Raw genomic sequence first — 13717 nt, 5'->3', positions numbered from 1 at the left:
TGTATTACATTTTTTATTGATCGAACAAAGACGGCAATCATTTGATTTTGTCATTTTCACAGTGATTTATTTACAACACGTCTCGCGATGAGTGGCATCAAATCGCAATTTGACGATAATAATAATAGACGTATTGCAGTATTATTAATTAACGTATCGAAAACGATGAAATACGCATCGAATTTGGTGTGCGTTTGCCCAACGCGGTGTTACGAATGTAATAATATACGTCGGGCTGTTTGCCCTTGGTTGTGACATTGTATAAGAACGATAAAATATATCTTTGGGTTTTAGTTTTCAAAGTTTTGCATTGCACCGTTCCCGTAATCGTCGTGCGACCGTTGCACACCATGTTTGCGCAAATGAGCATGGCCGTAAGTATGATTTGCCACTTTGTCGTAATACTAATAGTTTCGTATAGTATATATAATTTTATATGTAGGTACTACCCGGATAAGGGTGATTTAAGTATTATCGTATTATTACTGCAGCTATTTTCTCGATTACCACGCGTGATTGACAGGTATTATAATAGGCGTACTACTCGACGCGTGTTATAAGATTCAAAAGTATAACAAATGATGATAGAAGACTACTTCAATACAAGGAGATCTAATTATCCGATGTCGGGTAGAGTCATATTATATGTTGTGGATTGGTGGTGATGATGAATTTGATTGAGGTGGAAATATAGAGTTGTTCGGTCTTAGTCGAGTGATCCTGGAATCGTAGAATTTTTTCTGCTCAGGGTGCATAATAATATACCCAGTACAGGCGCAATTTGGTGAAATATAATATGTTCGATATAAATACGGATTTCTCACAAGCTGTGCATACTGTGGCCATTTAGAATATATTATGTGAAATTCGTGCGTGGACTTTTCTTAGTTTAGTGATGTTAAATTCGAAGTTTCTGCATAGAAAGGCCAGTGATACATATTTGGCTGCATCCGAGTTCCGTCCCATACATAAAAATTGAATTTAAAGATTTATACTTGTTCCATCCCTGGTTTTTTTAATGGTTATACTAATTTCATCCTATGTCAAGTCTTTTTATATTATTTTATAGTTAAATATTATATAATGTACAAATTAATAAAACGTCAACTATCGAATTTAATAATAATATATTTATTTAGAATTAAAGAAAATATGACTTAATCTATCACCAAATAATTAAATTTAACAATTCCAAATTTTTTTTAATTTTTAATTTTTGACCATTAATATGCCAGTTTGACTATTTAATATTTATTGAATTTTGAACTTCTTTTATTATTATGATTAAATTATAAAGATCGAGAAGACCACTGTTGGTACCATGCAATCATGATCAGCGTCGTCAATTATAATATCTAATATTATTACCGGTCGGTATAAAATAAATAATATTATAATGAATTATCTCCGGGTTGGTACCGAGTTCGAGATATTCTTTAAACGAGATAAATTTCTTTATGTTTCATTTGTGAGGAATAATTATTAATAATTTCGTGTGAAGCGATTTGAAAAATATCGTAGGTTCACGCTGTTTATCTTTGAAAAAAGAATAAAAAAAATAAAATAATATTTTTTCATGTCGTACTTATTACGACCCAACTCAAACGGGTTTTAAACTAATAAATATTTGTTTTTAATTTTGTGTTTTTTTCCTAGTATAACATATTTATTAAAAAAAACAACGATTTTGTTTATTATTATATTTTCTGTTTGAAGATACACAACGCAACGCATGCCTTGCCGACGACGAAAAGCGAACTGTACATTTACGCTTTTATCGTGTTTTCCGTCGTGCTGTGGTGCCGCATGCGATGGCAGTATAGACAATTTTATCGTCTCGCTAATAAGATTAAGGGTCCGCCATCGTATCCGTTAAAAGGATCGATTTTTGATCTGAGCACTACCCCCGAAAGTGAGGATACGGCAATGCAAAACCAACTGTAGTTTTCGTTTAGAAAGATTGTTCGTCGCTTTTATGGTATTTATTTGTTTTTTTTTTCTTCGCAGAGATTATGTACAATTTTAAAGAATCGGCTGAAAAATACAACTACGAACCGGTAAAATTGTGGGTAGGCCCATTTCTTTTTGTCGGAGTATATAAGCCAGAAGATGTGCAAGTAAGTTATTGTTTTTTTTTTTTTTTTTTTACGTAATATAATTTTACGTGCAAACTTGAGTGGAGTTTAGAGGCCTCAATGACGGTAATAAAAAACTTTTTGGTTTTTTTTTTTTGATTGCAGATAGTTTTAAACAGTTCTAAAGCCTTAGAAAAAGGCATTATTTACCACATCATAAGACATGCAGTCGGTGAAGGTGTATTTACTGCTCCGAGTGAGTATTTTCCTACATAATATTTTATTAACTAAATTCAAATTCCCGAGTTATGAGAATGCACAATATTTATATAAATCAAAAACTCTATCACTCGTCGTCGGTTGTAACTTGTAAGGTTACGCTGTTAATAATCATTTAAATTTATTGAATCGTAATTTTCGTAGTTTTATTTTGTGACCATTAGGCGTGCCAGAACAGTCAGATACATATAAACAAGTGTACGATCATTACGTTTTATCTAAAACTTTTTTATTCGTGATTTTCAGTGGGCAAATGGAAAAAGCACCGTCGTGTGATAGCCTCGATATTCAGTTCAAAGTTCTTGGATCAATTGTACCCGATATTTAACGAGAACAACAAAAAGCTAGTTGAAAACATTTCCAAGCACGTGGGCGAGACACAACCGTTTGACATTTGGGATTACATAATATCGTGTAATCTCAATAACGTAAGCCGTAAGTTTCGCAACAGCATTAGGCGATCGACAGTAAAACAATCGTTTGTCAATCGTGTGTATAAATGTTAAATAACGTGTCAACTTAGTTGTATTATAATATATAGAAGCCGCGATGGGCTACAACCTCAACGATCAACGGACCTTATCGGAATTCGTCCTCGCCATGAAGAAGTAAAATTAACAGATATTATTATAATATGCTTAATGACTTAGTAGTCTTAGGTGACATCAAAACGGTTTACAAAAAACAAACCACACGTTTTTAGAGTTTCAGAATTGAGCAAGTGCATTGTGAAACCATGGTTGTACATCGATCAGATTTTCGCGGTTTACACGTATTTGACTGGTTTAAACGTGTATATGAGTCAATTGAACAGGGTCTCGTTACAGGTTAGTGGTCGCCAGTACAATAACTATTAAAGTAATGACTTAAGGATAGAGACGTTTCAGTATTATGCAGATCCCCAGCGCCTAACATATTTTGTGGGTCTCCAAATATTTAAATTTTGGTGTATATTTTTTTGATATTAAATATATTTTGTTAATGTTTAGGTATATAACATACATACTATTAACGCCGTCGATACATAGTTAATTACCTAGAAAGTTTTATATTATCTAATAAGTTATAAATTATAACACGTAAAATAATACTTAGCTTAATCGGATAATTTGTTTTATAAAAAAAAGCGTTAAATATAATGTATAAGCAATGAGCATATAATAACATGCACAACATATCAAAGTAGTTATACTATACAGTACTGGATCGGAAATCGCGATAGCTGTCAGTAAAATTTAAATATTATTCAATAGTATTCGTTTTCCAATATTTTAAAAAGTCATAAAATAGATACCAAAATATTTTATTTTTTCATGAGATTGTAATTTGTGTTGAAAAATATAAAAAAAATGCATTTAGTATTATATTATGTAGTTAAAAATAATAATATCGGATGATTATATTTGTACAGCATAGCACTTGCACAACTCACTCACAAATTGTGTATATAATTATACTTATAAATTCCATAATACATAATTTTGATTCATGAATTTTATACTTACCTGATATTTAATTGTTAAAAAAATTTGTAACTATTTGTTAAACTTAAAACTAAAAAAACAAAAAATAAAGGCCCTTAAAAACTGAAAACAGGGGACTACAAGCCCATGTCATAAGACAGTCCTGGTTACAAATTTATAATTATCAATTAATATGTACATAGCTTTTATTAATTTCGAGTATTACGGATCTTTTTAGATAATAAGGGATAAGAAATTGGAATTCAAATCAACTAAATCGCAACAATCTACAAATAAGTCTCACGAAGTTGCTCCGGAAGAAAGTAGTATGAAATATTTAGATAATTTTGCAATTTATGATTGTGTACAATGAATATATATATTTCATGTAAATACTTTTATACAGATAAGAATTCGACAAAAGTGTTCTTAGATAAGTTGCTTAAATTGAATGACGAAGGTGCTGATTTTACGGACGAAGATCTCAAGGATGAGGTTATAACAATGACAGTCGCGGTAAGGGACACAATTATTACATTCATACCTAATGCTTATAAAAGGCCAAAGCGAGTTATTTCATTTAACATTTCGAAAAAAGAGAAAAAATTTAACGAAAAAAAATAAATTAAATAAATAAATGACGCTCTACTTATTAAATCCAAACAAAATCATTTCTCATACAAAAATTTTAAAATTAAAAATATACGCAGTATTTTTAAACAGCGTTGATCGAGAGATTTAAAAAATAAGAAATCTATTTATATTTGTAATTTGTTGGAAACAAATTTTACATTGATACTATAATATGATAAAAATCGCGTACTGTATCAGTGTATGTTATGCTAATTCACGAACATTCATTTTATTATGTTACGAGATTAACGTGACAACTAGGTATTCAGATTTTTAATATTTTATAATTTCAGGGCAGCGATACTAGTGCCATTAGTGAATGCTTTTGTATTTTGTTACTAGCAATACATCAAGATATCCAGGTATAATTTAACAGTTTTTTTTTTCTCAACATTTCATTTTTTAATCCTCTTATGCGTGTAAAATATTTCCGCAGGATAAAGTTTACGATGAGATTTACAGTGTCTTAGGAGACAGTGATCGCGAAGTTATTCCCGAAGATATATTTAGATTTAAATATTTGGAAATGGTATTAAAAGAAAGCCTCAGGTTGTTTCCTCCCGGTGCAATTTTTTCTAGAAAAATTAACGAAAACGTAAAGCTCAGTAAGTGTAGTGTAATTAAAATTACTATTAACCAGAAACGTATACTTGGTAAATACATTACCATATTTTGGTATATATTTTTAAAATGTTATTGATTAAAGAAAAATTTATAATGTTTGTAAAGTTGTAATCCGATAATAATGTTTTTAAATTTAAACAAAATTATGAAAAGCGTCTTTATCATTTAAAGATGTTATTTCGTTCAAATTTGAATATTAAATTATTATAAAAAATATTGAAATTTCGTCTATCTATTTCTAATATTTGTATACTGATATAATAAAAAATTATGTGGAACCTTGTATTAAATTTTCAAAAATTTTGACCAAGTAAATATCAAAGAGTCGAAATATTTTGAAAATTATACCATGAATAAAAACTAGTAATATATAATCACGTAATTTAAATTTTCTAGGACAATCCGTTTTTGAGTTATATCAAAATAAAGAAATCAATTTCATCAAAAACTAATAAACAATTTCCGTTTTTTCTGATTTTTTTTTTATCTTTTTATTAAAAAAAGAATATTTTCCTTTTGTCCTCCCAAAGTTTCAACTAGATTCAATTTGCTACCAAAAACCAACCAAAAGTTGTAAATCGAAGAATTCATACTGTTTTAAAAAATGACACTCTCAGAAAAAAATGTCATTTAATTAATGAAAAACGCATGTTAAATCAATGAAAAATGGGTATGATTTTGATCCAATGAAGTCCATTCATTATATTCAGGTTAATGATTTCATTAAATTAATGAAGCTGACAATTCTTAAAAAATAGTATGTAAATACTAATAAATATACAAATATACACATATATATATTTACAAGTATTATATTATACTATTATTATAGATATATATTTATTTGCAGATATAAATAAAAACACAAATCAATGTGAGAATCAATATAATCATCGATCCGCTTAAAATCTAATAGGATTTAATTTAGTTTCCTAGTTGGTTTTTTTTTTTTTAGATAAAGTCGATAAAAACGTTATCGCATTGTTGTTGCTGTGTTGTATAAAACGCGTGCGATGAAACAATGTTTGCGTATCATTGCAAATGCTGTTAATGCATTTTTTTTGTTGATTTTAATTTATTACTTTTTTTTTAACAGCGAACTTTGAACTGCCAAAGGGTTCCAACGTGTTCGTGTCACCGTACGTCACACACCGTTGCCCGCAGCTGTATCCTGATCCCGACACGTTCAATCCGGAAAACTTCAGTCCCGAGAACGAAACGAATCGGCACAAGTTTAGTTTTTTGGCGTTCAGCGGCGGTCCTAGGGGTTGTCTAGGTAGGAGAATATCAAATGATTATATTAATCGAATTGTCATCGCGTTCATTTTTGGTATTCCTTCCTCATCTACCCCAGGGGCCTATCTTAAAAACAAACGTTGCTCGTCCGACGATAATAAATATGTTATATAATAAACCTTTTCAGGGCCTTGCATCTGAATAATTAGAACCCATATCATCCCTAAAACCGTAAAAAAAATAAAATAAAATAAAATACCTAAAACCCACATGAAAACTGAATGATTATTTTTTTCAAAACAATCAAAATAACCAAACACTGAACATAAATTATTCCGGTTAACCCAAAACAAATAATTTTTTATTTTACAATTTTCATGTTATAAATATGTTATTTTGTTTGTGGTTATTTCGGTTCTGTATTTATTTAGTAAATAATAATTATTATTGACGGCAATAATTTTATTTTATTAGTTATTAAACATTTTTCATTATCAATAAATTTTAATAATGCATAATATGCATTATGCTTAGTTTTATTCATTTATTCAGAGGTATCGTTTATTAATAGTATTTTACAAAACAATATTCTAATAAGTATCTTATAAGTAATCTAAAAAGTGTTGTACATATACAAATTTTAAATTAGTTTTTTCAACTACTCAACGCTTATATAACCCTAATAGTAACAGTTATTTGAGTACTCAAATGTTTCTTGAAACATTTTATTCTGTTGTTTGAACTCCAGATAATATTTATTTCAAGAGACTTAAATATTTATACAAAGTCTTAAAAGCGTTTCAATAATCAGAAACTATTACTTGTCTTGTTGCGTCTGTTTTCATCAAAGCGTATTTCGATTAATTTTACTAAACATTATTTTTTTAACTTGACTTCAGATTCATAAATACTTAACTGCAAAAGTTATTTTTTTTTAATGATTGATTTTATCAAAGTTTAATTATTTATAGGGAAAAATACGAAATTTTGAATTAATTAAAATTAATCAATGATATTTTATGTAATTTATGTAATAATCATAAATGAATTACAAAATACAAATTGATCACAGACAGAAAAAATGAAATTCCTAGCACAGCTGTGATAAAGTATGTTTTTGGGAAGGTTGAAAAATAGTTAAAAGTAGATAACCACAGCCATGTCAATCGTAATAGATAGGTAAACTTATTATGGTGGAACTGACTCAGGAAAAAAAAATATTTAGTCCGATGACAAGACGTTTATTGAGTCGTATGATATTTAATTATGTTATATTGCGCAGATAATATAGGTTTTATAATAATTGTCTATCGTTTTTCCGGCAGGTGTCAAGTACGCTATGATCTCCATGAAATTAATGATGGTGGCGGTTTTGCGCCGGTACAGCGTGCACACAGAGTGCAAAATGTCGGAGATCAAAATGCAGATCGATTTGCTGGCGAAAAAAGCCGATGGCTACCCAATCACGATCCGGCCTAGGAAGAGAACGCAAGACCGGACCTTTATTTGAGAAAAAAACACACAAATGTAATATTACTATTATCGTTTTCACTAAAAAAAAAAAATAATAATAAAAAAAAAAAGAACAACACATTTATCTGTATTATACGTATGATTGTTTCTTGAAATATATATAACATTGTTATAGATAGAATGTATGATTGAAATTACAGGGCAGATAGAATATTATTTCTCGATTTGAAGCACCTTTGCGCGGTCGTTTGAGTTGAAATTATATTAAGTATTCAAAACGCCTCGTTGTCAACGGGTTTCCAATAGTTTTTTTTTCTCAACACATTTATACATTGAGCATATTATTATCATAATAACAAGACACGAAAAAATATAAGAAGGAACTTTAATACATCGAGTTAATCAAGGAAAAAAAATGCAACTCTGTAAGCCTAAATTTAAAACACATTTTTATAATACCTTATGTTTAGGACACCAGTGTCATAAATTTGTAAACACTTTGACGACAAAATACATTTTTTTGGTAAAGTTTTTCATTGCTTATCATGTTATTTATCAAAAATGAAAAAAAACATAGCCAAGTGGATACCGATTTACTGTATATTAGGTATCGAGTGGGTCACTATTATAAGTAGATATGTAAAATTTGAATTTGATGGTATATAATTAAATATTTTTATCGCGTAGTAATATGAAAAACGATTCTAAGCTTAGTTGGCCTGTCATGTTATATCACTAATTATATTTCCTGATTTGCTTTTTTTTCACATAGCTAATTAAAGTCATTTATTTTAAATTTAGTATTAATAGGTAGGTTGATATAATTATTATAATTTAGTTAAAAAATATTGCATTTGTTATATAAATTAGTATATATTTAATTATTACAATAATATGTATTTATATACTGTATTGCATCAACTTAAATAACTCAAAATTTAATAAAATATTTTTGTAAACACCGTAAAACATTAAAAATAGATACATAGGTATTATAAATAAATAACGTTTTAAAATAAATTAAAAATGTCATAGCGTATAGTAAAATATTGATAATAGTACAATATATGCAAATATTTTAAGTTTCAATGAATAATGTTTGAAAATAATAACAAAAGAATTATCATTGTTATTTATTGTTTAAATAAGCAGTTTGTCAAAATTTGAACTTGAAATAAAAAATAATTGCCTTGATATATTTATTAAATTTTATGAATTAAGTATGAACTATTTATGAGGAATCTTGTTTTTAATAATATTCAAAACTTAGTTATAAAAACAAAATTTTTTTGAACATTTAACTATACAAAATAATAAGAATTTTTTTGCAATTTTGATGAATTTCGTCAAAATTTTAACTTCAAATGAACATCCAAAAAACTGTTTCTATATATTGTGATGAAATTAACATTTTGTGAAAATTTTAAGTATCTATGATTATTTGTTGTTCAGTTATAACAAACAATAAAAATCATTTGCAGAGAAATAGTTATAAACGGTTGAACGTCGTAAAAATTTGAGTTTTAAATGCTTATGAAAAATTAATTTAGCCAAAACCAAAATCACCCTCAAAGTTGAAAATCAAAGCATTTTAACGACAACTTATTGAGCTTATCGTGTACTCAAACACACAAAAAACACATCATTGTAAAATCAATACATTCATCGTTCCGCTCAGAATATAAAATCAGGTTACCGCGAAAAGAACTATTCGAGTCGTTTAAAATAATTTGATTTTCTGATATATTTTTATCCAAACTTGGTTCTTTTTGTACAATATATCACAATATTAAGAACATAAGAGGTGATTCTTTTAACGTAAGACACACATTACCTTTATTAGAAAATATTAACGTTTTGGAAAATATTTCTCAATATTTCACAACATTTTTTGAAAAACGTATATTTTTTATGGTTATTATTTTATTTAAAATTTTAATTTCATATTCCAAAGTGCAATATTTTTGAAGTATTTCGACCTATATTAATAAAATAAAAATATAACAAGTAATTTATTATCTATAATAAGTATTTAAATTATAAACAAGCAGAGAAAGTAGTGCGGGGTATCCCTGTATCACTTAACTTATCTAAACTTTAAATACGTTTTTTACTCATAAACTATGCCCAAAATGATCGTAAGATTTGATTTGGGAAAAAATTAATTCTTTAGAAAACTTGTTTTTTGATGACTTAAATTATTCTAGAAAAATATTTTCAAAAAACGTTTTTGAAATAACGAGTGTCTTACGTTAACTGGATATTCGATGTACAGTATTTTAAATATTGTGTACGTATTTAATATTTATATAGAGGTAGGTACTATTTCAATCATACAGTATATTATAATCGTGGTAATTATAATCATATAAATTTATATGATAATTTTATTTTAAACAATGATCTCTGGTCATTATTATTGTTATTATTATATGACTTAATAGACATTAAATATTTGATAGATTTAAAGTTAAAATTATAATATTAAAATATTTCACATAGTATACTCGTATACTTAAATCACTTTTTAGGATAAATTTTTCTATATTTATATTATAACGTTGTGTTGTAGTTACATTATGACATGCATCAATCTAGATGACTCTATTATACTGTGCAAACGCCGATAACACTACGGTTTTATTTGCGATTCAAAACAATATTCTTTAACACTGTATAGAGTGTGTAAGAAAAATAACAAGCAGACATAATAAACGAACTACCTCTATGTATAATTTTCATTCGTGTAAATTTAAATTTTTTAAAATATTATATGATTATTTTTAATTAGGTATATATACCTACCTACCAAAAATAAACACTAAATATTGTTTAAACAAAAGTAATTACATATTTAGTTAATTAAATTTGTCAGTTATATTTATTACGCCTTAAAAAAATAATAACTAGTACCTACCCAAGTGATAGTATCAGTAGCGAAAATATGGGTATGACAGTAGAAGGGTTTGAGTAGTTAGTTCAGCCAAATTTCTATTAAGTGCCTCTAATAAAGTATTTACTTTATTTATCATTTTTGTTTGCAATTTAGAAAAACAAATAAAGTCAATGTTTTGTTTTTTTTTTTTTTGATAAAATTATAATAAATTATAAAATATAAAATTAAAATATTACTGGTAACATGATTATATATTTCTTTTAAGCTAGACGTTTGTGTTAGAAATACAGAGTAAAAATTAATAATTATTAGACTTCTGATAATAAAGCTACGTTATCATTATTTAGTATATTGTCTCAAATTATATTTATGTTCATATCAAGTATAGTTGTTATTTACTTTATAGGTATAAAACTTTACTTAGATTATTAATAAAGTTAGGTAACTAACCTAACTTAACAATAATAGATAAGGGAGAAAACACGTCCACGTTAGTCAACCACTAAACGATTATTATTGAATGGTTATAATTAAAATATAAAAACTTACATGTCTATTTAAAATTGTATTTTTGCAATACCGTTTTTCTGATAAGTGGTATAAATCATTAAGTTATAAGAACTAAACATATATGCCAAGTAATAGTTACTTTATGAGGAGTTGGAGACTATGATTATTGTTGTTTGTTTTACATAAAATGTGTTGATATATAAAACAAACGTAAATAACAACGTATTTAACCAAGATATTTTAGGCAATTTTACTTAGAATTTGTAGAATACGGCTATGACATAACTTCCTCGTCATCTTTTTGCCAACGTGACCGAAGACTTACTATATTATTTACGCCTATCATGATAACAATAATAGGTAGACACCGAATTGAAATAAATATGAGTATTAAAATATAAATATTATACAATACGAACGGTTATTTATTGTAATCATTCGTCGCAAGCTGTGTTTTATGTTTAATAAGTATGATTAATAGCCAAATCCAAAGTCCATTAGCACTACACGCGTCCCACTCAGAAATAATATTATGGTACATTAATTCATAATGAACGATTTTCCATAGTAGGCCGTATTATTATTATTATTTGTTCAAAAATCGGTGTTCCAGATGCAAGATGTCACGTGATAATAGCGTCAACTTTTTACGTGTATTTTCCTGAAACAAAAATATACAAAAACAATAGTTAAATCTAATAAAAATCGCGCGCTCTATCTTACATAAAACGTGAACAGAGTTATAATATGCATAGGAAAAAAAAACGTCGGTAGGATCAAATAACATTCTTCTTTATAGACGTAAATTACGTAGATGTGTCGTCGCTCTCGACGTTGTATTAAAATTACAACAATTAACTGACTCAGGTTAAATATTTGAGGATTATACCGGACAAACGATTAATTTGAGGTCCTTATACCTTAAGTCCAAACAAAAAATTCTTAATAGCCACTTTCGTCTGCTTTGTCCTGTATGGATGTATTTAAATTCAAATTATCAATTCGCACAAAATCCACACTATACAAATCTCTACTGAGTCCCATTTGGGTTTATGGTATGCAAATTTGGGGTTATGCCAAACCTTCTCAAACCCGCATAATCCAAGCCTTTCAGTACACCACTTTTCGCCAAATAGCCCCGGCCTTCTTGTATCTACGTAACCAACTAATTTCCAAATTTCTACATAAAAATACTTAAAAATAGAAACAGTGGACAGCGTACAACCAGAATAATTTTCTTGTCGCGTCGTACAAATTCTTGGTCGATAATAATGCCATTCATCGCACAATAACAATAATAATACGGCTGCAGATATCGTAATAATAATTGTACAGTAATATACGGTATAGCAGACTCCGGTATCTCGCCGTGGTTTTTAATAATTTAATTTTCATCTAGTACGTTCTCGCCGCTGACCTCTCGTGATTTTTTTTTTGTTTTTATTTCCGTTTCGTTTTTTTTAATGCATACCTAATCGTTCTCGCTCCATGAGGTTCTAAATAATTATGAGTCGTAAAAATTCTTCCGCTGCCACGTATTTCGCTGAGAACTTTGCTAAAATCCTGCAAGACATAAACAATGTTTTCATACATGTTATATTATAATAATAAACGTTTTACGCACAGTTAGGATATCAAATCATTTCAGAAATTAAAATTCTGTCTAAATAACAATTATTGACGTAAAACCGAAGAATTTTGTTGGTACGTATATAATACAGGTGAAATAGCATTATTTTCTCAACGTAGAAATTAAATAAAAGTTTTTAATTATTATCTAGTTGAATACTAGAAAAAAATCTACTGTTGTAGAATATATTTATAATTACATTTTTGTATGCGAACAACCATAATAAAAACAAAATGTTAATCAAAAAGGAGTATACAGGTACGTATGCACGTTGTATAATAATAAGGGTATTTATTATGTTACTAAAAATGCAAAAATGTATTTCCTGTAAATTTGTTTAAAGAAGTTTTCATTATTATAATATTATAACAGAGAGCGATTCTTATGAAAAAGATAACTATGTTAAATGATAAATCATGAAAAACTATACTTAATTATTATATATTATGTATATGTACCTATGCAGACGTATAAAAAATGCAGATTTGATTAAAGTTCATACTTTTTCTTTTTTTTTTAAAGCAAATTTTATTTAGAATACAATTCACATTGGTCTTGTATTATTTTATATTTAATCGTTTGATTTGATTGCTCTTGAATTTAAAGTTCATGAGTTATGACTTATAAAACTTTCACCATGTTATTATTACTGTAATTAATTAGCTCAAATTATTGTGTTGCATTTGGTTGATTATATAAAATGGAAGTTTAAATTTGTCATAAACAAAAATAGTCATTCCGAGGAGTCGTAAGTTTTGTGTATACCAATAGCAGAATATCGCAATTATTTTACAGAATATTATGATACGCATTTTACATGGTTTGTCAGTATTATATTTTATATTAGTAACAATTTTTGTAAAATTATTGGTAATTTTAAAAGGTCACTTTTGATCTT

General features: G+C 27.7%; 1 protein-coding gene across 1 annotated transcript; it reads left to right on the top strand.

The window, feature by feature from the left end:
- Positions 1 to 318: 318 nt before the first annotated feature.
- Positions 319 to 8497, top strand: LOC114132142 (cytochrome P450 4C1-like). The gene is made up of 13 exons (XM_027997529.2): positions 319 to 374; positions 1717 to 1912; positions 2008 to 2117; positions 2241 to 2331; positions 2601 to 2789; positions 2896 to 2962; positions 3058 to 3181; positions 4056 to 4143; positions 4224 to 4333; positions 4744 to 4812; positions 4887 to 5055; positions 6171 to 6350; positions 7636 to 8497. The coding sequence occupies exons 1-13, from the start codon at positions 351 to 353 to the stop codon at positions 7818 to 7820; spliced, it is 1602 nt and encodes a 533-aa protein (XP_027853330.2). The 5' UTR covers positions 319 to 350; the 3' UTR covers positions 7821 to 8497.
- The last annotated feature ends 5220 nt before the right edge of the window (positions 8498 to 13717 follow it).

Source organism: Aphis gossypii, chromosome X (assembly GCF_020184175.1).
Source record: "Aphis gossypii isolate Hap1 chromosome X, ASM2018417v2, whole genome shotgun sequence".
Classification (NCBI taxonomy): domain Eukaryota; kingdom Metazoa; phylum Arthropoda; class Insecta; order Hemiptera; family Aphididae; genus Aphis; species Aphis gossypii.
The sequence above is the reverse complement of the archived record's forward strand: the minus strand, read 5'-3'. Positions and strand labels throughout refer to the sequence as shown.

What these genes read in the sequence shown, in the direction of transcription:
- LOC114132142 (XM_027997529.2), top strand. Translation starts at nt 351, where the DNA reads ATGTTTGCGCAAATGAGCATGGCC. An exon ending in TAATCTCAATAACGTAAGCC is followed by an intron (nt 2,790 to 2,895) that starts GTAAGTTTCGCA and finishes TATAATATATAG; the next exon opens with AAGCCGCGATGGGCTACAAC. An exon ending in TTATAACAATGACAGTCGCG is followed by an intron (nt 4,334 to 4,743) that starts GTAAGGGACACA and finishes TTATAATTTCAG; the next exon opens with GGCAGCGATACTAGTGCCAT.